The 26,396-nt window shown below is 26.4% G+C and overlaps 1 protein-coding gene across 1 annotated transcript; it reads left to right on the forward strand.

Moving 5' to 3' along the window:
* The first annotated feature begins 17,108 nt into the window (after positions 1 to 17,108).
* On the forward strand, positions 17,109 to 18,376 carry LOC112597704 (protein atonal homolog 1-like). The gene has a single exon (XM_025343876.1). It carries the CDS (start codon positions 17,172 to 17,174, stop codon positions 17,700 to 17,702), a length of 531 nt encoding a protein of 176 aa, XP_025199661.1. The 5' UTR covers positions 17,109 to 17,171; the 3' UTR covers positions 17,703 to 18,376.
* The last annotated feature ends 8,020 nt before the right edge of the window (positions 18,377 to 26,396 follow it).

The following is a 26,396-nucleotide window of genomic DNA, read 5'->3' on the forward strand; positions in this document are numbered from 1 at the left end:
ATCATGGCATTTGATATAGAATTACATTTTTCTTAAAATATAAAACGGACATTTTACATTTTGGATATTTGAGCTTCGATTTCAAGATATTTTTTTAAATATTGTTTATTGAATTCAATAAACCATTTAGAACATGAATACTTTTCGTGGAATTTTTATTAATAATTCTATTATAATAAAAATGTAATGACTACCAACTACTAAGAATTAAACTAAATTAATACAAGCCAAAATAGTAAAAATATTTTTGGTATTCGATTCATACAAAGGTATATAATGCAAAGTTTGTACTGTTTTTTTCAAAAAAATAAATAAATTATCTAAAAAACATTATTTATTTTTATGTTTATATTACTATAAAGCATGTATGAATGATTTATAGTGAAAATATATTTTCCTTATGAATAATACGTATCTATTGTTTAAATTATAAAAGTTCAATTTTTTTTCCTAACCTATATTCGTTTTTAAATTTACATAGGATCACATATTTATAATGTTTAACAAACAATATGTACATTTAATGCTAATTTTTAAGTGGATTGTAGTATAATATTTAAAACCATATAACAAACAATATTTCAAACTGTTCAAATATTTAAAAGCAACTTTTATTAAATTTCACACAATTTTTTTTTTCTATTTTTATAAAAGTAGTCATGAAATTAAAATAAAATTCATAAGTTGTTACTTTAAGAAAAACTACAAAGATCAAAATATATATAGGCAATTATATAATAATTGTATTATACAAAGTTGATACACACACACACACACACACACACATATATATATATGCGAGTATATTTAATAGTTGTATATATTTATAGTTACTTTACTCACAAGTTACAACTTCAATAAATATTAAATATTAATAATTTTTCAGTTTTATTCTATTTATTGTACGTATATCAATAAAAAACTTTTGAAACAATTCACATTTGTATTATGATAATGGATACTTTGTACTAAAAATAAAAAATAAAAATGTGACTTACCACGCATACAGTCATATAGTAGCTTTTATTTACATAACATAAGTATGTACATATTGTATATTCAAATATTATTAATTATATATAACAGTAATTTAATTGTTGGTATATTAAAATTTATTTAATATTTATACTGTTCTTTTAATATTAAAGAATATTTTCCTTATGATCATTACTTTAAACAGAATATTTAGATCGATATAAAAATGTATTTCACCTTACAACAAACCCCCTGGGATAGCAACGATTTAAAAAAGGTAAATATTATGTTATTTTTTTATTTACGTAATAAATGGTATTTAAATTACTGACATTTTTATTATTATCATGAAAAAATACATATGAAGAGTAAAATTGTTTTAATACAAATAACCAAAAAATAAAACTGTGAGGTTTTTATAGTTTTTGTTGTATGGAACTCAAAATTAAATATACCTATAACAGTTCACACGATGAAATTACCTAGCTAGTACACGGAATTATTGACAAAGAACTTTTAACGGAAATGCATTTATTGATTTAATTTATGGTTAAACATATTATACACCTGGCGTTGATTATATAAACTAAAATACTGAATATTATACACATCATTAAAATGCAATTTCAATAATTAATGAATTTATAATTGCATATACGATATACCTACTTTCTCCATTGAAAAAAAATAATCTGATACAGTGATCCAGAAATAAAAAGAATAAATAATAAAATAATAATTAATGGTCAGTGACCAAATAGATTACATCATAACAAAATATATTATATAATATCACATTTTAAATTTATACACCGTACCATTCATAGAACACAAATTATTATTAAAATAATTTTTTTAAACCAATATCTTAATTCTTACTACTTATTTAGTATTTAAATTTTACATATCTGTAAGTAATCTGACAGTAATATATCATATTTTATAGCATAATATTTAAAACTTAATAACAATTAATTGATATTATAATACATAACAATATTATTTAATTAGTAGATATACAATATATTTTGAATTAGGTATAACCATAGATACGTATAAAGTAGGACTACAACATAACCTTTAACGAATTCGTAATTTATATAATGGGTGACTGATGTGATATATTTTATTTTACCGTAGTATCCTTATCGGCTCCTATTTGTCCGCTTTGGTTTCCATAATTCATTTGAAGGTGGCCGTATCGGCTCCCTTTAGATGCTTACAATGCCACAATGGTATGGACGTATCGACTCTCAATTAAAAATTTCCTTCCCATTTACAAGCTGAGGACTGATTACAGATATGCTCGCCAAAAGGGTTCTTAATGAACAGTGAGCCCCAATAGCTCGCACTCACAGGCTGGGTAATAATAAAATAGTATACGTAGACTAATACTACGCCGATTGCTCGGTTAAATATCAACAAAGGATGGACGTCCCTACAATTACATTATATATATTATAATAATATATTATCAGAATAATAATTTATAATAATAATAATACGCAAACTTTTAATAATATTGTTTACGTTCACAATAGAATAATTGTGTAAACATTAAATAATTAAATAATTTCAGGCCGAATCGGCAATAATACAAATAATAATAATAATAATATATAATTAATTATACAAACAAATGATTAAAATGTTTACATATGTAACGTGATAGCGTATCACTAGATTATGCGGATATCTGCCTCTACAGTGGAACCGCAGTAGCAGACGTTTTCCCGCGGCTCCGTGACAACATGTGACGCACGGACAGGGAGTTGCGTACAAAGACGGGTTACCGGTCCGGAAGTCTACAGAATAACTGTTTGTCACCGGAACGCAGACAGGTATATCTCAAACGCACCAAATAGTACCCTCACGTACAACGACGCGTACAACACGGGTCGTGGTATAACGGCACCGGCGAGCAAAAAGGCGCGAAACACCTACTTGCCGGACGAAACGGCGAAAAAAGACCCGACAGTACATTACACGCACACGCGATATGGCCAGGACAAGATCGTAACCGTGCGATCTGCACTGTATGGGTCTCGTGGATACGGCAGAAAATGGCTGCTCGCGACACTAACAACGGCACGGAGCAAGAATTTGCCCGGCGCACGACGGAAAACAGACTCAATTATGTATATTATATTCGACGAGCACGGAAGACGGCTTGACGGACACCAGATAACGGACCGGACTTTGACGGCGATCACCGATCGTTGTCGATAACGGTGCCGATAAAATTAGAACAGACAAGTTTCTAAATTTCTCTCTGAAAGCACGGTTAAAAACGTTATTGACATTGGAATAAATGGACATCTCGTCAATAAACGGCTTGAATTTAAATAAATAAAATCTGAAAAACATACGGTGTGAACTCAAATGAAACTTTTTTTAACGAAATTTGCTCTACTGATTTGTCCTTATTTGTACTGTTTAATCACTGTCTAAACCAAGTCGCTAACATTTTCCAGATTTGTTTCTTTGTATTCTTATTACAGTGCTTTAAATACGTATCACCCTGTACTTGCTTCAAAATGTCTATAAAATTGAAAATATTAGAATGAGCAGCCGTAAACTCGGCATTAAATATTGCGTGGAAAAATTCGCAGCAGTTTGTGGTTCGGTCAACTGTACCTGACATATCTGTACTTCACATTTCCGGGAGGTTAGGTTAGGTTCGGGAGTTGTTAAATAATTAGAAAAATGTAGTCATAAAATTCAGTGAGTTTCTCATTATCTTTTGGTTTTAGAGCGAACAAGTTTTCTACACAGCAATCCATAATTTGATCTGGTGGAAGCAATAGTAAACCAAAAAAACATTTTTAAAATATTTCCAATTTCTGAATTTCTATATTTGAAATTTAGTGACAAACTAAGAGCTTGAATTTTTCTCCACCAAGATTGAGCTAAGTGAATTCTGCATCTTCTGATTTTTGTCTATGACCACGATGAAGAGACTGTATAATGTATAGATTGTTCAAAATCTACAAAAATCGTTGTCATATTTGACATGTTTGGTACAAGCTGATCTATAACAATTTTGTAGGCTTCGGTGGTTTTGTTTGGCAGAAGACTAAAAACAATAGGAACGTAACAATTTCCTACTGTCAAAAACACGGTAAACATTTGACAAAATAGCTTAGGAGTGCTTTTAAAAATACCATCACAAAAACAGTAGTTACGTGTTGAAGTGTATCAAGATTCTGTTGACATATAAAAATGATAACATTACTCACTTCGTCATTATAAAAAACAAAATTCTCCCCAGAAGTAGTTTTTAGAGAGTATATACATACTATGTACACATTTATGAAGCTTGAGGACTAGTGTTAGTAGCTTGGAAAATTTTTTCAATTTAGCAGCACTTAAATTTTTCAAAAATCTATTCATATCATCATTAATTAAAGCATCCGACATTCCACTATTCACTGTTTCATGCTTAATAACTTTTATCGGACGTTCACACAGAGCTTCATTCGCTTTCCGCTTCAAAGAATTACTTATTTGTAGGCGTGCTAAAGTAGTGTTTGCTTCATGATTGTGGTTGAGATTCTGTTCCACTGTCACTTCCTTCAATAGTTTTACGAAAGCGGTACAACGTTTCGTACACTTTCATCGGACAGTACCCTCTGACAATTTGTTTGTGAAACTCAACTTTGTATTTTTCAATCACGAATAATTTCTTACCAGTTTTACTATACATGAACTTCATGACAAAAAATAAAACGAAAATTAAAATTAAAAGGAAAAACGCTTTAATACACTTCACTTTTCAATCGAACAAGAACTGACAGTAGATAATAATAAATAAAAGTTTATAACTTTAGCTGTGATTGTTCGCTCTTTTCCTACGAATATAAGAACAATATTGGTCATTCCGTATCAATACAATTAACTTGCTATCGTATTTTTTTATCATAATGGGACGTAATACAGCCACTAAACCGATGGAATGGAAGATACGGACTCATTAGAGCCTGTCGGGAGCCGATGCGGTATCATCCTATTTAACGGGCTGCCCAGAGTATAATCCTTATAAAACGGGTGAAGCGTCTCCACTGGTACTTACAACTTCAAATATTTGAGTTTCAAATACTATTTTTTAGTCTAGTTATGTACATAATAATAGATATTCAATAATACAATGTATTAATAACCAGTCTTGTTTTTTCAAAAAAAAAATAATTACTATATTTATACATAGACATTAGACATGTTTAATGCATGATAATTGTTTTATTTTTAGTAATTAATATGATTTAACCTTCATAAAATATAATTTTTGTGTAATATTATATATTTAATTTGATAACATAATATTGTTAGATATTATTTTTAATTTAAATCTCACTAAACACGTATGTTATACAAAATATTTTAAAATTTTCTTTCTATATTATAATATTATCTTAAAACTGAGAAGATCAAAATAAAAAAATAATATATTTTCGAAAAGGTTACGAATTCAAAAAATATATAATGAAACTGGTTATTATATTTTATTATACAAATATAAACTTAAAGTAAATTACAGTCACAAATATTATAAAAAAAAACAATTAATAAATTATACAGATCACACTTAATCAAATAATAATTTACAGTAAAATATATTTTTTATGGTCACCAAATTCGTATTTTTAACTATTTTTCTTCATTGATGAGTATATAATATAATATTATTCTTTAATACGTGACAACCCAAATGACCCAAATGAATGACATTAGTACCGTATTTTATCTTTATTACTCTCTTAAAATAATAAAACTATGATATTAACACCAAAATCTTAATACGCATCGAAAAAGTGAAATTGTTTTCATAATTATTATAATATTAACGTGCATTTATTTGAATTAAAATAACAGATTATTCACTTTTAAACTGTATAATTCAAACATGTACACTATAGTAAGTAACTCATTAATTAAACTCATTAATTCAATTTGATTTTTTTTCAGCATATGTATACTTTTGGGCTGGGTACAAGTATTTTGATTTTCTGACTCTAACTGATTTTGAGTTACATTAAATATCATTACTTATTGCATTACTTAACAGTTAATATAGTTAAATTTCACAATAAATAACGATATATTATATTTTCAGTTTAATTTAAGATTTTAGGTAAAAAAATCCAAAAACATATTGTAGATGATTCATATATACTCATTTTTATCGAGTATAACTATTAATTTAAAATTTGAATATTAAAATGTTATACAACTTTTATTCTTTCTTCAATAATAATTATTTTACTACAAACACAATATATTTTACTTCATACTTGTTAAATGTGTTTTACTAGTTATTATAATATATTACAGTATTATACTTAAGTACTAAAAATGTAACAAATCAACTTTAGGTGCCTGACTTTTAAATTAGTTTAATTTATAAATAAATCATTTAATAATATTAAAAAAATGTTTTGAATACATTATATTTAGTTTATTTATTTGACGGTAGCCAGACCCCTATATTATTTTTTAAATTACCTTCCTAGAAGTTCACCTTTTATAATTATTATTGTCTTAATTAAGTTTTATTACAATGTATCTCTATAAAATGGCTATTCAAATTTCAAAGTTTTAAGTTTATAGTTAATAGAAGTAGAACTCAGTAATATAAGAATAAGGAAAAAACTAACATTTATTATGTTTTTCATAAAATCTGTTGGTTTGTTTCACATTATTATCACTCGTAAAAATTATTAACTTCGTCATATTGTTCGTCTGAACACTAAACAAGATTAGTTACTTAAAGAATGCTGTACAATTTAAATAATTATATTTACATTATTTTGTCTATTGTAAACAATTTACAATCAATTTAATATTTTATAGATCATTAAAAAAAAAAAACTATGTTATTGAATTCTTTGCATATTTATGTTAAATCATATTGTTTTAATATTATTTTAGGGATCGAGGTCTAATTTTGAAGAATATTTGCAAAACGTACGCTCGTGTTTGTAAAATCATTCATAAATTCCTAATTATTTCAAGTTCAAAAAATGTCAAGATATTTAATTTTTTAATTTTTAGGTATACTTAATTTTAGTAGGTTTATTGTTTGTAAAAAAGCGTATCAATAGAGAAGTGAAAAGTACGAGATGAGCGTAAAAAAAGAAACACCAGAATTGGTTATTATTGAAATAACTAAAATACATGTAGCATAAGCAGTAAAAAAATACAAAAATAACTTGCAACCCAACGTGACCTTTAAAGTAAAAGATCCACTGGAGACTTTAAATTTAATGAAAATATTGGAGTTTTACCACCGAATTTGTTCCGATTATAATATCAAGTGTGAAATAATAATAATAATAATATTCTATACGTATAATAACTTTATATTATATAATAATATGTATATCAGATGAGGGTCATGTGGACAGCTATAAATTCGATCCTGCAGGTGACTCGCCGGGTCCAACGCAACAATGTTAATATTACTATAATGGCGTTTTGGTGTGTTTTCCTAAATCGAGTGTTTTTTACGACACACCGCGCACCACCACCTCCGTCAACCGATCGCCCAGGTTTGTGTCGGCGGGGGTGGTCGTAAACACGAGCCAATTTTTGGCCAGACCGCCGTCGAAGTCATCGACCGTCGTCGTATTATGTTATTATTATTATTATTATTACTAATATAACGTTATATTATATTATATACTCAATATCAGCAGAAGGTCCATTAGAGAGAGTGTGAGTAAAAGGCCGAACGAAGGCATTATTTATAGTGACGTTTCGGGCGTTAGTGAAGTGGTGTATGGGAGATCACGATGATCGGTACCTATATACTCTCGATCGTGTGCCACCGATTATTATTATATTAAAGGTGCCTCGGTGCCTGCATACCGGCTCGCTCGTGCGCGCGCGGTCTGTCGATAATAATTAAAGGCCTCATCCGACGTGTACAAATTGACGATTGCAGTTGTTTTGTTTTTACACTATATATAAATATATATTTATATGTTTGGCTATAAATATTATATATATATATACATATACCGTATAATCGTTTAAGGGACGACCGCCACCGATGCAGCCGTCCGTGGGGTGTGTGTGCGAATAGGTGGTGACCACTTGTACTCCGGTGGTTTATGAACCCGACAAAGTCATAAATTCCTCGGCGCAGACGTATTATACACACACCTAAATTGCAGGTACATAAATATATCCATTTATTTAAACATTGCGACCGGGAGAAAAGAAAAAAATAACGATAATATTAAAAAAAAAAAAACGGTAAAATATTGAAAGACAAAAATCCATTAGCGGTTTGCCTTTTTCTGGACTGTTTCGCGTCGTTATTCACGTTTATAATAGTTTTTTTGAAAAGAGGGATGCGACGAACCATAATAATTACCCCGAAATTCAAAATGCTTTTAATAGTTTTCGTTTATTATTGATAATATAAAGGCATGAGCTTTGCGGTCGGGTTTCAGATATTATTACGAACCATATAATAGTATTATATCTGATTTTATTTAAACGAAAGTGTATGGTTAAATCAAGAACTAAATAATTCGAAATTATAACAATATTATTAATAATATAATATGATACTCAAAATTGTCATTAATTGTTTTATCAAATATCCTTGTCATATTAAAACCATTTGTAATAAATTAAAATAATTTTAATTCAATTTAAGATAAAAATATCATATTAAGTTACCAAATAAACAGTTTCTGGTTGATTGTGATTATTGATCCATTGTAATAGAGTACTTAATCAATGTACGTACCTATAAAATTCATAAAACACTAATAATTGCTGATCGAATAATAATTCAATTTATATAATGAAATCTCACAGTAATAGTTTAAAACATTTATTTCCTTTTTTTTTATACGTGTTAAAGTGGTTTAGTACAGTTCGATAGTTTTTTGTAATCAGGATGTATTTGTTCAATAAAAATAAATCGATCGATGTGCAGATTAAAAATAAATAAAATTACTAACAAGTTATAATATTATTAGCTATTAGGTTTATTAGGTATGTGCTTAAATACCCGTAATATACCATAAATTAATTAATATTTTATCTCATATTATTAGCATCACATAATAAAACTTTGTATTATATTATTACATGTTATAGACGATGATGTGATACGATTAGCGGTTAATGGTTTGAAGTTCAGACGTTGATAGGTTTTATACAAAACAATGTGTAATATTTTACACAGGTAGGCAAGGGAAGCGTGAAAATTGCTGTTTACATAATAACAAAAATTCAATTTGTGTTATTACGGATCTTTGAAAATACTATATCAAACGTAGCACACCATTTTAAGATGGTTCAGTTTATATCGTCTATAAAATAAATTATATTGGGGTATTATATTCTTCAGATACGTCAAACACTTTAGAAGAAAAGCGATTTTATGTGTAGGTATACAAACAATACTTGTTATTAAACATTGGCCTCAACTCTTTGTTATTTTCTGATATGGAACGAATTTTGGGTAATAATATACACACAAAAATATATAATATTCCAGTAAATGCGAATACCCAATATATATAAATATATACAATAAAACATAATAAAACATGTTCGTGTGTATTTGAAAAACAAATCTAAAACTAACTGTTGAAACAATTATAGTTGACATTTACTTTAAGTTTTGTTTAGACTATTGTAAAGTTTTTAAACTTATTTTAAAAGTCGTAAGGTTTTCAATTTGCATGTAAATTATTTGTGGATCGTATCGTCATTTAATAAACTAACACTTTATCGATCTTCATTACAAATATTATTTTAATATTTTGAACATTTTTCGAAAACTATTTAGAATAATTATTATTCACGTTATTTTAACATGAAAAAATAAAGAATATTATGTAATATAATATTAATTAATATTAACAATAGAGCAATATAAAGTGTTATATTGTTTAAATTTTTTTTTTCTTAATATAGGTACAAATAATAATAAATACTATGATTTTTATAATCAAACCTACTAAAATGTGTTAAGCAAAAAATAAAAATAAATATTATCACATTGATTTCACTAAAATTGGATTTGAAAATATATCTGAAATGTTTATTCTTTAATAAACTTTACTTAAAACGTGTACAATTTACATTTTAAAATGTTCTTTATTTTATTTTCATACATACTGAAAGTAATGTATTGCGAATACACTTACAGCAGAAGTCATGTGTTCCATATTTTTTTCAAGGAATCGTTGGATATGTTGTCACTTTTTCTATGATTGAATATTCAAATATTTTATCTGAGAATGAATGTTTTTAGTAACGATAAAATAAGAAAAAACCATAATTCAGAAGTTTCTAACTTTTATTTTATTCCCCCCACCTTAAAATATTTTCTAAAAATCCGGGGGAACCCAATAGTAGTGTATATATTTATAAATTATAACTTCGCTTTTTTTTTCAGAAAAAAATTGTTCTATAAAATTATTGTTACCAATAAAACGAATGAACTTTTAACATTTACCACTTATGTCAGTAGCCCATATTAATTTAAAGACAAAAACAATTCAAACCTTTAATTTTTTTTTTTTTTTACATCTTTTAAGATATCTTGAATGTGTCTATGAACAGTATTATTGGAAAAGGATATTTATTATACTTCTACTTCAGCCTCATTACAAACATAATACGTTACTATTTCTGAACAGACCTCAAAAATTAAGAATTTGGTTATGTAAGTGGCTTTTAATTATTTAACTATTAATTCTGTTATTTTATAACTAACTCGGACAGTTTTATTAAGGATAGTTACCTTTTTTTCAAAAATTACTGATTATTTACTTTGCGTATCTATATGTTATTTGAAGTAGTCAATATTTTTATTATCTAAATTAATATGTTTCATTATTAAATGACGCTTTAACTTATTTGAAACCATATTTTAATTGGACAATTTTAATTATTATTTTTTTTTTCAAGTGTAAAAATTATGCTTAATTATTTATATTATTTGAAATAATATCACCCTCGATTCAAATTCGTGGCACCCTGATTGAGAACCTCTGCCTTTTTAAAAAGTATGTTTAATTGTATTAAAATATTTTGAATATTTATGAACATATTATATACCTCACAAAATTATATTTACGATTAAATAATAATTTATAATAAAATATATGTAAGTAAATATAGTTTAGTTTATTAAAGGTTAAAATTATATTATTTATATTTTCATATACTTGATAAAAAAAAAAGAAAAAAAAATGAATAGCTGATGCGTATGGTGATGTTTTGTTGAATACTTTATATTCTTCATATTTTTTTTCTAAATTCCTGACAATTTATTGATTTAGTACTCAATGTTTAATGAACGTTCATAATAATCAAAGTTAAAACTTAAGTTAATTGTATTGGTACCTATATTTTATATATTATAATTATACCTAATGGCTAATATTTAAAAAAAATAAGACGAAACAAACACTTAATATTATTTTAACGATTACATAAATAATAATGCTAACTTAGCTGTACATAGTTACAAATTCTTAAAATGTTTAAAATAAATATATTTATGTATAATTTACTTTAGTAATGCATCACATATAAAATATATATAACGTGAAAATACAGATGATTGTAAGAATTTTTTGTTCGTAAAAAGATAAAGGATTCTAAACCATCATTTTTTTAAATTCAATCTACATATTATAATTGTATGTAGATGAAATATGACATATCGATATTTACAGAAATGAAGTTTTTTACTCTTGCCACAAAAAAATACTAATCAAAACTGTTTTTTCTCACTGACCGCACAATAAAAATATGTAAAAATTTCTCCGTACAATTATATTATAGTGTTTATTAATCAAAATCCTTTATGAGATTTAAGTATTTATAATTTATGTACTTATCTGTCTTTCACATGTTCAACATAGTAAAAAACTAGCCATTTTGTGTCTATCAAAACGATTGGTATAATGAAGTGATGAATATTATTTTAACCGAATTTAAATTCTATAGTACAGATCAGGCTATTTTATGTATTTGCCTATGTAAATTGTATTTGTTGTTTAAAATATACCTAAAACTCATTTGAAAATATGGCACGATAAATTACACGTATACTTTAAGCTAAATTCCAAACCGTGTTTATAATATATTGTATACTTCGATTTGCTAAATCAATGTTACTGGGTACAAAATGAGTAGGTAGCTTTAAATATGTTTTGCATGCGAGAGACAGATAAGCTACAACAAATATCGGTATCTAATGCCCTCGAGTATACTCAAAAAGTAAAATAATATATATATATATATATATATAATATAGCAGGTAATCCATAATAATTGTTAAAACTACGGAAATTCTATATAATTATCCACCTATATGCATGTGGATCTAAGAAATTTTCTATTACATCTACCTCGATAGTGCCTTTTGATCCCGAGTAAAATAATGAAGTTCTAATTAAAGGTTTTCGCCATTGAAAATGAATTAAGTATAAAATAAGCAGTACTTGTACAGTTATACGTGCTTATTAGTTAAAAGGAGTACACAGAGGTGGATTTATCTTTTTTACGGCTATAGGTACCAACAATTTTCCGCCCCCATAATAGGTGAACAACTAAACAAGCTACCACAACCGTATACTATATAAGATATAGTAGAAAAATATAAAATATAAATTAAATATGCACATTATTAATTATGTTTCGTAAATATAAAGAAATGATTTTTTTTTTCATAAGTTTGATGTTTTTTAATAAAACACTACAAAATTTTCCGCCCTAGGCAGCTGCCTATAGTGCTTAATGGGAAATCCACCTCTGGGAGTACAATCGTATCAATGATTATAGACAAAGATAGGATAAATTTCACGTATGACAGCTCTTAATTTTAATAAATAACATTTAGGCTATACAATTATATAAATAATATTTTAGTGACCATCTCATTTGGTTTGAACTTTTCAAAAATTGTATGTGGTAATTGCAATAATACTGTAACACTTTTAAGTTGGAAGTTATTTAATTAATTACTTAAAACACAAGTATCCATAAGTTTAAAACCATTATAAATTTATATAAATTTACTTTAAAAAAAAAATAGCATACTCACATATAATAAATTGTGATTCGTTCTTTATAAGTATATCACTCTTCTCAATATGTGTTACATTGTAAATTGTATTCATTTCTTCTTTTTGAAAATGTCCAGAAAGTATATTATAAAAAAAAGTTTTTTTTTAATCGTGTTGTTTTAAAATTCTTTAAAATCTTGGTAAAATATTATAGAAAAAGTTAATAGACGTGTAAAGAAAATTAAGTTAGTGTAGAAAAACATATCTCACTGAAAGCATAATACAAGCATATGCGGAAGATAAAACGTTTTCCTTAAACTAATTGAACTGAGGTTAACAAAGAATACCGTCACTTTAATTTTTAATTATGAAAAAAATTATACATCAATTTTAAAGTCGGTTGTTAATACTGTAAATTAATATAAATTGTTCATGGAATAACAATATTCATAATATTTGAAGTCTGCATCCTGTAAAATAGGTTAAGTATGTGTCTATTCAATGTTATTTTTTGGACAAATTTTACTTTTTGAGTAAATATTATGTAATATTTAAAGATACAATTGGATATTGATCCATAAGATAATAATATGTAAATACTTAAAGTATTTTTACATACTTAAGCTTAACTATTGAAAATGTATAATATGACTGAATACTTTTCATGTTAATTTAAGTTTCTTTAAAGAATAATTATAAAATGCATTTTATAGAACTAACTGCTAAACTCTTGGGTAGATATTTTGGTTTAAAAACCAGTGGATCATCGTCAACTCTTTGTAACTATATTTATAATTAATAATACACTGTTCAATATTGTTTTCAGAGAATCGAAAATTATACAAATTCCCCGGGGATATTAAGATATATATTATGTAACAAAAATGTCATTACATTTTTTTTTTTTTTACAATTTTGGTAGTTAAATACAAATACAATTGATAAACGTATTGGTTGACTAATATACATATTATGTCTAGAAAAACTATCATAGTATCATCGTTCCATACTTGCATGTTTTTATTTTAGTATTAAAAATAATAATAATAATAATAATATATTTTGCAGGACCTTTTAGATAAATTATTCGAAAAATGAACATTCTATTTGAATCAATTTCGAGGACCTGTTTTGACAAAATAATATTACACAATAATTCTCTCGTTTTAATCGAACTTATGGAAACGAACATTATTTTAATAATATATTTATCATTTAACAATCAGTGAGCCATTACTATTTGGAATTGTACAATCTGACATTAAATGTCGTGTCCAACTATTATTTCTGTGATAGTATTGAGATCATATTAAATATATAAGTAAAATCATTTTATTTTATAATTAGTTTATCAGAATAGATTATTCAATTTTGAAAAAATTAACTGAGTATATCTCTACTGTATGAGTTTCGAATAGGTCATTGTAATGGATATATTACATATGAACTCAACAATATAAAATTTTAAATGAAAAACGAAAATTTTCATTAATTTTTTTGTTTGCTTTTCTCGATTGAGAAAAAAATTAATTTTGACCTCTTTAGTACCTATTAGATCCAATTTTCATACAACCCCCTCCCTTAAAAATTTAAAATAAAAACATTTTATCGCATATACATTTGTGAAAAATTTACAACACATCATTGTAAAATCAATATACATTCATCGCTCCGCTTAGAATCTAAAATATATTTTTTATAAAAATTAACTTTATCTCCTCAATGTTTTATTTAAAAATGTAAAAAATAACAATATAAATTAACTATCAAATGAACGTATTCATTTTTCTAAGAATGTAAATGAGAACGACTTTGATTTTCATGTTATTATTCTAAACACTAAATTACACAAAATTTTAATAACACATATAATAAATATAGACATTTTTTTGTAATAATTTTGAATATCTATTGCATAAGGTATATTGTGTGATTATTTGATAGGACTTGAACCTATGTGGAAGACACACTTACAATACACAATCGTGCAAAAACATCATTTGATGTTTGTTGTCGGAATATCGTCAAAGTTTAAATCGGCTGAGTACTGCAAATAAACCAAATAAATGGCACATATCTTTTTTTTTTAATTCGCATACTCAATAATAATGTGTTTGTGTCCAAGTCGAGGATACCTATAAATGATTTTCATCAAAAAATAATCATTTCACCAACTAGTTGTCGCTGTCAATACAACATTACCATAAAAAATTACATAATTTACTATCATTATTCTATTTTATTGTAGTATTATAATAAAGTTATTTGTGCTAATCGTTGAAAATTTTCGATATGGTAATTATTTCTGATTTCACGTATTACGCGTCTGCAGTTACAATAATGGTCGAAAATGCATGTTCATTACACGGATTAAATCGATTATAAATTACCATCAAAATTTGGTGCAAAATAAACGCATAGTAGTCAATTCGATTAATGCTAGTAGATGGTAGTCGACTGCTTTATAAATTCGACGTCGTTATCTATTATAATATAATATTATTCATCTATGAAAATAGTTTATTGTACTTTATGATGATCCAAGGACATAAAATATCTTATATTTAATTGAAGACGATCAGAATAGAGCGAAAAAAATATGAAACGATGTAGGTAGGTAAGGCGGGTGTAATAAAGAAGACGCAATCAGTCGGGCGAAGTGAAACAAAATGAAATGGTTTATTGTTTATTTCACTCTTACAAGTGTATAATAACAATCATAATAAGAATAATATATATATATATATAATTATAATAACTATTATGTATATCGATGGGCAGAGTTGGGCGTATACTTATAAATTGATATATATCGTAATAATATACAGGTAGGCAGTGTGGGTACAACAAGTTTATGACAAGAGTACGCTGGGCGCTGCTGCAAATGTTGCCTTCACCACCACTATTTTTACCTAAAACGGTATCTACCACCTCCACCACAACTACCCCACAGATTACCGTCCCACGCGGAAAGACAACTGCAGCTATTAGACGCACGCGCGCTCACCTCGTACCCATTATACAGAATGATTCAAAAACTATGTTCACCCCTTTTATTCTGCTTTATTCAAAATCTGGTTTTTGAAGTTTTTAAATATAAATATATTTGAAAATTAAAGACCATATAATTTTAAATATTTTAAACTTTTTTTGCTGTTTAAGATATTATGTTCTATTTTTTAAATAACAACTCTCCCTTTTTCTATCATAAATTATTTGGTTAATCATTTTTATGAAATTTTAACATACCAAAATATATTTTATAATTGAAATCAAAATACGAACGAGTAGGTTATGAGTTATTTAACTTTGTATATTAATGATAATGGGACAACCATTAGGATTGACTGGATTTGGTCAGAAAATACGATTATTTGAATATACCTATTAGTAATTAATATTATAGCTTATCAATATTTATTTATAAATTTATAATTTATAAAAATGGTTCATGTATAATGAGAATAGTAAACCCGGCTTTATGACTATTTCATGTTTTTACTCAAGATATATTATGCTTAGATTGCTTAGAATAAACATTTTAATAACCCAGAAATACTCGTCCGAATTTTGAATTAGTTACATCAACGTTTTCAAAAAATTCATCCGCTAAATAATTTACAGTAAACCATGTAGATCTGACCATGTGAGATTACTTGTATGAGCACGAGAAATTCTTCAATCAGTACAATCTAGCAACAAATATCAATAATTTGAAAACCTGCAGATGTTTAAGTATAATAATATTTCCAAAAACAAAATTTGAACGAATTCATCGCTGTTGGCAAATGAAAATATGGGGATGAGCACGGTCGGCGAATCACTCTGTATATTATTGTTATTATTATTGTATCGTAACTACAATAATATAGAAATATCCGCCGTTGTCCCGCGATCCGGTTGCTCACATCGGGCCATCGCGCGATCCGCCTCTTCCCCCCCATCTGGGCGGGCGACGATAATAAGCGCACGGTTACCTATATATAACGGTGACGGTAAAACGGTTTTCGGGTATACGGTTCGAGTAGGTCGCTGTGTACGCATCGCGAAATCATCGTCAGTATTATTATTATTATTATTATTATCGTCGTCGTCGGTTGCTATATCCATCGTAACGGCGTGAAAAACAGTGCGATTCGATCGGACGTCATGTTGAGGACCGCAGACATCGCGCATCAGCTGCAACACTATTGCGACGTGTTCGACGACTGCCCTCTCGGCGGAACCGTCGCCGAGGGCCTGCAGTGGTACGACGACTGTGGTTACGGTTACGTCACCGCGGAGGAACAGTCGGCCGGTCGCCGGTCGGCCAGCGGCGGTAGCGACCAGAGTTACGGCGGCGGCGCAAAGGCTGACGCGGCGGGCAGCAGGAAACGCCGTCGGTTAGCGGCCAACGCGCGCGAGAGGCGCCGCATGGACGGCCTGAACAAAGCGTTCGACCGGCTCCGGGGCGTCGTGCCGGCCGCCGACGACGAGCGCAAGCTGTCAAAATACGAAACGCTTCAGATGGCCCTCACGTACATCGTGGCCTTGCACGAACAGCTCGGCGGAACGCCCTCGACGGCCAGCGGCAGTCCGGTCCCCGCCAGGCCACACGCAACGAAACCGTCCGCGGCGGCCGTGTCCACGCGTTACGCCCATTGCGGCGCGCCGCTGCCGTGGCCACCGCAACAGCAGTAGACGGCCGCCGCGCCGGTACGTTACGGATCGTGTTGTGTGATTGGCGTGATTTCAACAAATACCTATTAGAGGCGCTGAAGCCTCTTATTTTAATTTTAGTTAGACTAGAAAGTCAGACTTGAAAATTACGTAAGTTGTGGGGGTATTGTTTTCAAAATTGTGTATGTTTGATAATCACCCAAAAGCCCCAAAAATTGTATCTATACGGGTCGCTATCGTCGGTTTTCCCCAAACGTATTACCTAATTAATATAATTATGATTTCGCGGCGACACAATACTCTGTCGTGAGCATTTTTTTAGGCTTAATTCGAGTTATTTGTCGAGCAAATCATTATTTATTTTTTCTTTGTATAAAATACTTTCGGCGCGTTATACTTTGTCGTATTGTCCATTTCAATTACTTATGTCTGCAAGAACAATAATATGCAATATCTGTTTTACTCCAAAGGCTAATTACGACGTAAAACGGTCTTTGTTGACTCTTTGTTAATAAGATTCATAATTGAAGACCGTTTTACTTGTTCTCATTTTATTTTATTATAATCTAAGCTTATATTTTAAAAAACCATGATGTCGGTACTTATTTAAATCTCTATTCGACCCGTAAAAAAAATTATTACACTACTTTATGAAACTCTGATTCAATCAATTACGTTATATGTTTGAATAAAGTCCCATTATACTTGTATAGTTTTTAGAGTTCGCTACATTATTATTTTACCAAAAAAATCACTCATTTTTATATTTTATTTTATATTGTTTATACGAAACGGAAGTAGACCATCCTATAAATATCAATGTGCTGCAAAATAAATAAATATAGTTTATATTATAATAGTTTATATTAATATTTCAGACAACAAACTTGCAGGGCATTTTATACCTACTATAATATAGTTGAGGATTTTCCTGGGGTGGACCAGAACATAAATTCTTACAAAACTAATATACTGCATTATTGAACGTAGTTTATACATTATGAGTTTTATCACTCGTTTTCTGAACTTTGAAATCAATTTAAAAAAAAATGTAATGTGATTTTATATTTTAAAATTATATATAGATTCATTTGTATACAAAAAAAATAAAAAATAAATTTGTTTGTAAAATATTATAAATTATTATATAAATAAGTGTTAAATTTTTTTTAGAATATTTTGCATTATTTAAATAATTTAGTTATTGTTTTTTCCTTTTGCATAGAATATTGTCAATATTTTGTAAATTATTTATATTTGAGACTGAGAATTGTAATTATTGTATTATTGTAACATGTTAATAAACGATTAGTTTATATTATATCACTTCAGTATTTTCTTATTGAAGATAGGTACCTAATAATACATTTATTCTGATAAAATGCTAAATCAATAAAATATTTAATTTAAAAATTCAGTACTTAGGTATAATTATAAAACAACAGCACGTATCGTTTTAAAGACATATTTTCGCCAAAAATATATTTTTTTGTTGTTCGAGTACATCTGATTATTTTTTAAAGTGTTCAATAATATTTAAGTACTATATTGCACATGCCAAAATAATATGTATACTTTTGAAAATCGAAATACCCTTAGTGGTAAGTGATCTGTGTGTTATTATACCATTATGTATGCATGTAGATAAAATAAAATTTGATTGAAAATAAATTGCTACTTCAAAATAACTTCTACTACAGTTTTCATTTGTTTGACGTAAGTATATGTTCAATAATATATTATTTAATAGGTATACTATATTACTATAATATATAAGAAAGGGAATAGTTTTAATTTTTAATTTTATAACTGAGTAAGTAGTACATAGAATATTAGAATAACAATATATTTTAGTAAAAAATAATATTTAAAATTATAATATATTTTCTACTAGACGTATCACAATATTCAAAATAAAAATAGGTAAACAAGTGGGTACTGTTTTATAACACACAAAACGACGAGTGGGTCACTGTAATGACTATGTTAAATTTGAATTAAAAAGTTTATTGTTGTAAACAAAAAACTATTCTGAGCGGAAACGGTCTGTTAGCTTTTTATCACTAAGTATAGGTACATGTGATTTTTATACAGCTATTAAAGTAATATATTTTACTTAAAGTATTGCAGTAGTTTTATTTAATTTTTACTATAAACATTTAATTTATTTTGTTATTACAATCATGTCATATTCTGCATTTATATGACATTATATTATTATTATTAACTTATAAGTAAATAGTATCTTTCTATAAATACTGTAAAGCAGTTAATAAATTCATACTATAAATAGATAAAATCTTAAAATTAATCTACATTCTACATATTTTGAGAATTTCATTGCTTATAGCAAAATTTATTATATGCATAAAACTTTTAAATCCAAATGTAGCTATCAAAATTGAAGATTTTATACATTTTTTACAGCAAAATACCTGTCTTGTAATTTGTAATTTTTTTTATTATTTTGTAAAAATTTGAACTTTTAGTGAATGCAATATAAAATTGTCTTGTAATACATTTTCAAGAATACAGAACATTAAAATTATCTATAGATAATTATAAAAGAGTTAACATCTTTTGAAAAAAATATTCATAAAAATAATATAAACAATTAGTTAAAATTAAATTTTCTACGATTACCTATTTTTAAATAATAACAACTTAATACAAAAGTCAATTTTGTCAAAAATATGTTTAGTGTAAGAATTTCTGTTTTTCCTTATTTTTTCTTTTGTTCTTCCTGGTTATTAAAGGAAGTACTTAGGAATTATTACTTTTGACTCTTTAAAGTACTAACTAGATTCAATTTTCCACCAGAAACCATTCCTAAAGTTGAAAACCGAAGCATTTTTACTGTTTCAAAATTTGATGACAAATAGAAAAAAATACACATATATTATTACAAAATCAATACATTTATCGTTTCATTTTGAATTTAAGAAATAAATACCAAAAAAAATTGAGTTCAGTTATGGTATCTAGTAAAAATTATGTTTCAGCACCTTTAATTAGATTAAGACGAAAATGCACGTTCAATTGAATATTTACACTACAAAGTGAGCAACAAAGGTTTAGAGGACCTCTTAAATTCTCGAAATAACTTAAAAAATTATTGTTTTACATCTGGTATAGTAATAAATTATAAATTTGTATTCACCTTATTGAATTGATCAAATTAAATTATTCTAATAGTTTTCACTAATTTAATGTTACATCAAATCTCTCTTGCTGCTGGCATAGTGTATTTGGCAGAAATTATACCAAAATTGTATTTATGTTACTACACGGTTTTGGCAAATTTTGACTTAACAGACCGCCCTAAATCCTCCAAATTAATTAGAGCCGTTATTTTGTTGTAATAAATTGTATTAAATATCAAAAACAGAAACACCCACTGGTTTTCGGTAAATTCCAATTATTGCACCGATTTAAAGTATTAGATTTTGGCTATATGTATAAACATTACAAGTATTAAGTTTTTTGTAATGGTAATAAACTTAATGCCTATTTGTAAATGTGTATTAAACATTTATATTTAAGATTCTGAGCAAAGTAATAAATGTAATAATTTTGCAATGATTTTTTTTTTGTATTTATTAATACGATAAGTATTTAAAAAAATGCTTCTACTTTATAGATGGAATTAGGTAAAAAATTGAATCTTGTTTGTATTTTTAAGAGGTCCAAACTAAAAATTACCAGTATTTTTCAATACAACTAGAAAAAAAAAAAAAACAAAAATTAAGAAAAATGGAATTCTTTATGTAAAAAAAGTTTTTGACAAAATAAATTTTAGTATTTTGTTGTAAATCAAAAAAGAATAACTGAATATTTGAAATTTTCATTAAATTATTAAGATAATATTTTCTACAGTATAAATAGCATTTAAAATTTTCTAAATATTTTTCACTCTTTTTAAGTAATTTATAGAAGGTTTCACATAAGTTGTTTTTTATTAGTTTATTAACTTAACTTATTGTTTGTTACATTATCCATTATTTTGTCTTTTCTATATTAATTATCTTTTCACTTGTGCTTATTGTAAACCTTACTTTACAGATTGTACAATTATCTAGATTAAAAATAAAAAATAAAAACGATTAGTTTAAAAATACATAATCACAATGTTTTTTATAATTGTTTATATTTAGTTTAACAGAATTCAAAAAAAATTTAAAAATTATTTCTAAGTTAATAATTCATAATAATATTTTTTTTATTTCTAAATTTTGAAAATGTAATACAAGATTCTGTATACGTTTTTTTCACATAATATGATAAAAATAAAGTTAAGTGAAAGGTCACATTTATTATGAGTGTTTGAAGTTTCCCATTCTTTTTTTTTTTTCCGTTTATTATATTTAAAATGTGTCAACATATTACATATTATTACAAGTTTATTAATACAATTTAAAATTTATTATTTATAAGTATGGTATGGATGATCAGAAGATATGTGATACGTGTGTTAATTAATTAAGGAGTGGAAGTGATGAGGAGTGGAATTTTGTTTATTAGGAATGTTTCCATTCTTAAAATATTGAATATTTAAACATAAAATAACTACCTTTGAGCATATTTCATTTATTTACAACAAAGCGTTAAATGATGCGTATGATAGATTTCATTTGATATTATTGCTATGGTTTCAAAAATATTTAACACCAAAAAACTTTATATCACTCTCTAGCACGTTTATCAAATAAATCTTTTAAATAACGTACAGTCATACTTCTTAAGATATTTATCTTATAAAGTTGCATTAAATTGCCACACAAAGGAAATCATATTGAAATTAGTTCTACACAGTACACACACTTTTTGCCCGACGTAAATTTAATGATATACCCTTTATATTTTACAAAACTTTAAATAATTATAATATGCACTGTCCTGAAGTATTCGAATAAACCGATTTATAGAAACTTTACACATCAGGTCATGGACCAGTTTTTATTAGTTATTCCATGACTAATCATACAATCATAATGAACCTAAAACGTGTATACTTCGTTTTTGTAACAACTTGATGATTTTAACTTCAATTGGGATTATGAATTTCAACTTCTACAACTATGCTTAGTTTTTGAAATAAAATGAATTGCATTTAATTCAATTTTTTATATTTATTATCTCATCCAATAAATACTTGTCTCATTTCATTAAAAACTTTACCTTTGTTAATATTGTTAAATTATATTATGAACTTAAGTTAATTAACTTATAAGAAATCTTGTATACTTTATTGCTCTCGTGCGTCAAATAAATGAGTAAATAAATAAATATTTTATATACGCAATGAAATTTTCAAGTGAAATGTTTTCGTTAAAAATTAATTCAACCAACTGTATTTTAGTAAGTAAAATAAATAAATGTAATAGTCATATAAAAAAAATATAACATGAAACATACTTATGTATAATGATATTATATAGGTAGCAAAAACTTTTTTGTTCAGAATTATATTTCTTAAACAATGATATAATATCATTGAGTTTAAATATAATATATAATAATAACTATCTCAACACCTATCTCAGAGTGCTCATTTACTCACCTTTTTTTTTTTAAGTTTGTATCTAGAATAATGATTAATGTTTAAAAATAAGTCAAAAAACTATTACATTTAAAAAAAAAAATTATTATATTTTAAATTAAATATAAAATTAAATAAAACATTTAAGGATCCCGATAGCTTGAGATTTCAATTTTCAACCGTAAGTTAACGTAATAACGTATAATTTGAAAAATGGTTATAAGTCTAAAGGTTACTATATACGCGAAGTGTACAGTACAATAATCACCGCAAAGCGCCAAACTGAAAATATGATATCCATTCCCCTAACATCAATATCCATCAGTCTATTTTTACTTTTTAATTCACCAACATACATCGTCTATGCCTGTATGGCGTATATCATTCTAAATTTTCACAAACAATGATTTTATGATGCTGTATTTATATTTTATACTCCCATCAATATTCAATATACAATATACCTAATAACACAAATTAGGACCAAAATTTAAGAAATAAATCGCGTTTCTCAAACAAGTATTAACCTCAAAATATTATGTATGCAATAACTTTTATAAATTAATTTTTTTTTACATTCCAATTATTTTTCTAAATATTATTTTAATCAACATTATGAAAGATTCAATTTGTAACAAAATTAAATAACATATTATAATCATAAGAATGATATATTAATACTTAATTTAAAAACTTACTTGTAAATGGAAGTAAATCCATTATTTATAGTGTTTTGGCTTATAAATTGTAAGTGCTTTTAAAAATATGTATAAAAAATAAAAATTATTCGTATATAAAGACCTAAGCAAAGAATTAATAATAATTTATTGAATATACAGAGTTACAAGCAAACCCATCCCTATTTTTTTATTTTTTTTATTTTTTTTTTGAATTATAAATTTATTAAGCTCTGATTTTTGGAATATTTAAGTATACTAAGTAATTCTAATTCTTTAAATTTTTTTATTCATTTAACCATGTACCCTAGTTTCAATAGAAACTTATTTTTTCTTTAACTTATTAATTATTTAGCAGATTACTTTTTTATGTATCTGAATCAAAATTTGAATGAGTAGTTTTTGATCTATTAATATGAATATAAATACCAAAAAATAAGTCTTAAAACATTTATAAATAATATCCACATTTACTTCTAATTTGAGTAATAAAATATGAAATTTCGTAAAAATTTCACTATAGTTTTATTGTTAAATCTGATTTGCACTATGTCTATATAATTTTATCTTGATTAATTCAAATCAAATTTATTTTTGTTTTTCGATACAATTATTATGTTGTAACTAATGTATAACCATATGTATTGCAAAGTTATTACTTATTTATAGTAATCATAAATTTTTAATCATGAAACAGTACCTATAAAAACATAATCGCTAATTTCTAATCGTACTGCCCGTTAAACAAAATCGATATCTAATTTAATTATATCATAGTATAAAACCATAAGAATTTTTTAACGAACTGTTTGGTTAAGAACTCCAATATAAAACTTTAACTGATCTAAACTTATTACTGAAAGTTGCCAAATTGTGTGTCAATATCAAATTTTGTTAATAATAATTATAATGCGCATATAATGATTTATTAGAAGCTGTATTATATATTATTGAAGTTTTTTATAAAATAATATACCCTATGGCGTATAGACATTCTACTCGGTGTTCTATTTTATTTATAACAAAATAACATTCAATATTGTAATGGCTTTATTTACTAAAACACGTATACCGCGTTCGATTATAAATTGGTAAAATGTTTATTAGTAAAGTTATAACCGTTGATATTATTTCCATATTCAAAATTAATAATAATAATATTTCAATTCTTAAATATAATCGATGATGTACGATGTATAACAATCGATTCAATACATGTTGCCTAAAACGTTTTTCTACTAGTTGTAAAGACACATGTGTATTAAAGAAAATGTTTAATATTAAAAAATCACTATCAATTCTATGAAATAGTTTTAAAGAGTTTTTCGAATATCATGTTGTGTATCAATGAATGCATAAAATTAAGAGTATACCAATAAAATAAATGTACCCGAAAATATCGATTTTATAAAATTCAGCATTCATTGCGGGGGCCGATTTTATGTTTTCTATAATGTTTCTATTCACCTCTACTTGAATTCGATTCAAGAAAAATATTATTTAATCGTGTCCTTCAAATGTTTTATTAAGCCTATAATATATATGAAATAGTTATCCATTGGGAAATCATACGTTGTATATAGGTGCTTTTATTATTTTATTACAAATTATTTGAACTTACAAACGTTAAAAAAAGTGTGTCTTGAAAAAGGAAAACTTTTGAATTTTAAAAAAAAAAGAAACTTTAAAAATGGTATAGAATTACATATTACATAAATACATGAACTAAATTCAGTATGAGATTATTTTAGATAAAATTATGATTCAATCTAAAAAAGATTAACACTACTTTCAATTTATCACTTCTACTCGTATAACCTATGTATATAAATTTGAAAATGGAAATCTTTGTCATCCATGTTCTCCGAAACTGCTGTTCTTATATTTTAATTTTTTTTTTTTTTTTTTTTTTTAATGATCAGCAAATATGCACATAAAGTTATTTGTTTTTATTTTTTATTCGTGTTACGGATTGAGTAATTTATTTTAGATCCAAAAAAAAAAAATAAAAATAAAAAAAATAGTATTAAAAAATGATCAAAAAAAGTAACAGCAGGACAGTTATGTAAAGTTCATAAATCATCCATACATTCAAATCAAAAAAAAATAAAAAATATTATTTATTTTATCCATACGCGTTATACTGAATTTTACAACCAAATTTAACATGGATGCATTTTATACAGGCAACGAAGTGCACACGAGGATAGCTAGTGTAATAAATGTAGAAGTGTAGCAGGTACATATTATACAAACGAGTTTTTAGATTTAAAGCCAGTCATGTGTAATTAATTATTATGCGTTTTCATTTACTACTTTAAATTGAAAAAAAACCTAAACGGGATTCGTTGTTCTAAAAATATTATGTTCATTTAAAGAGAAAAAAAAAATTGTACTTACATTTTTAGTAGCATATTTCGTCTATACTAGACTCGTCCACGATAGAATACAATAAACATCAGTATGCAAATTGAAATATTTTATTGAAGTACTCCAGTA

Source organism: Melanaphis sacchari, unplaced genomic scaffold, assembly GCF_002803265.2.
Source record: "Melanaphis sacchari strain LSU unplaced genomic scaffold, SCAv2.0 Contig0_pilon_pilon, whole genome shotgun sequence".
Classification (NCBI taxonomy): domain Eukaryota; kingdom Metazoa; phylum Arthropoda; class Insecta; order Hemiptera; family Aphididae; genus Melanaphis; species Melanaphis sacchari.

Bases quoted from the DNA above. Each gene is read 5' to 3' on its own strand.
- LOC112597704 (XM_025343876.1), top strand. From the start codon at position 17,172: ATGTTGAGGACCGCAGACATCGCGCATCAGCTGCAACACTATTGCGAC.